We start from the raw sequence: 584 nt of genomic DNA, 5'->3' as shown, positions 1-584 counted from the left end.
TCTGGATGTGTTCCTGTGTGACCTGCCCTAGACTAGATGGTCCTGCTCTGGCAGGGGGGTTGGACTCGGCGATCTCCGGAGGTCCCTTCCAACCCCTAACGTTCTGGATCTGGTGATTCATTGGTGGAGCTTTCATCCCTGGTGGTGTTAAAAAAAATGAGTAGATGTAGCACTTGGGGCTATGGTTTAGTGGTTAGGGAGATGTTGGGATGAAGGCTGGACTTGATGACCCTAGAAGTCATTGCCAACCAGAGTGATTCTATGATTCCATTATTCTATGGCCCTGACCCCACTTTTCACAGGCCCCCATGGTGCACTGGACCCTATGCATGGTCCTGCTGCTGGCGGGACTGCCAGGGGCAGAGCCCCAGCCCACCTATCAGAATTTCCAGCGGCAGCATGTGGACCACCCCCATCAATTCTACTGCAACATTCTGATTGCACAATGCAATATGACAGCCCAGGGGCAGCCTTGCAGGACACTGACACCAGTGCACGCTCTGGCCATGAAAATGGTGTCTGCCTGCAACCAGCCACCAAACACAATGGGGGCTCTATGTCACCCCCACACGCCTGAGGATCAC

General features: G+C 54.1%; 1 protein-coding gene across 1 annotated transcript; it reads left to right on the top strand.

Moving 5' to 3' along the window:
- Nucleotides 1–308: 308 nt before the first annotated feature.
- Nucleotides 309–515, top strand: LOC103778472 (ribonuclease CL2-like; the record flags this gene model as incomplete). Its single annotated transcript, XM_008946065.1, has 1 exon — nt 309–515. A coding segment is annotated over exon 1 (207 nt), but the record flags the coding sequence as incomplete, so codon positions are not given.
- Nucleotides 516–584: the final 69 nt, after the last annotated feature.

This window comes from Merops nubicus, unplaced genomic scaffold, assembly GCF_000691845.1.
Source record: "Merops nubicus isolate BGI_N331 unplaced genomic scaffold, ASM69184v1 scaffold16870, whole genome shotgun sequence".
NCBI classification, from domain to species: domain Eukaryota; kingdom Metazoa; phylum Chordata; class Aves; order Coraciiformes; family Meropidae; genus Merops; species Merops nubicus.
This window is presented reverse-complemented; position numbering and strand designations above follow the sequence as displayed.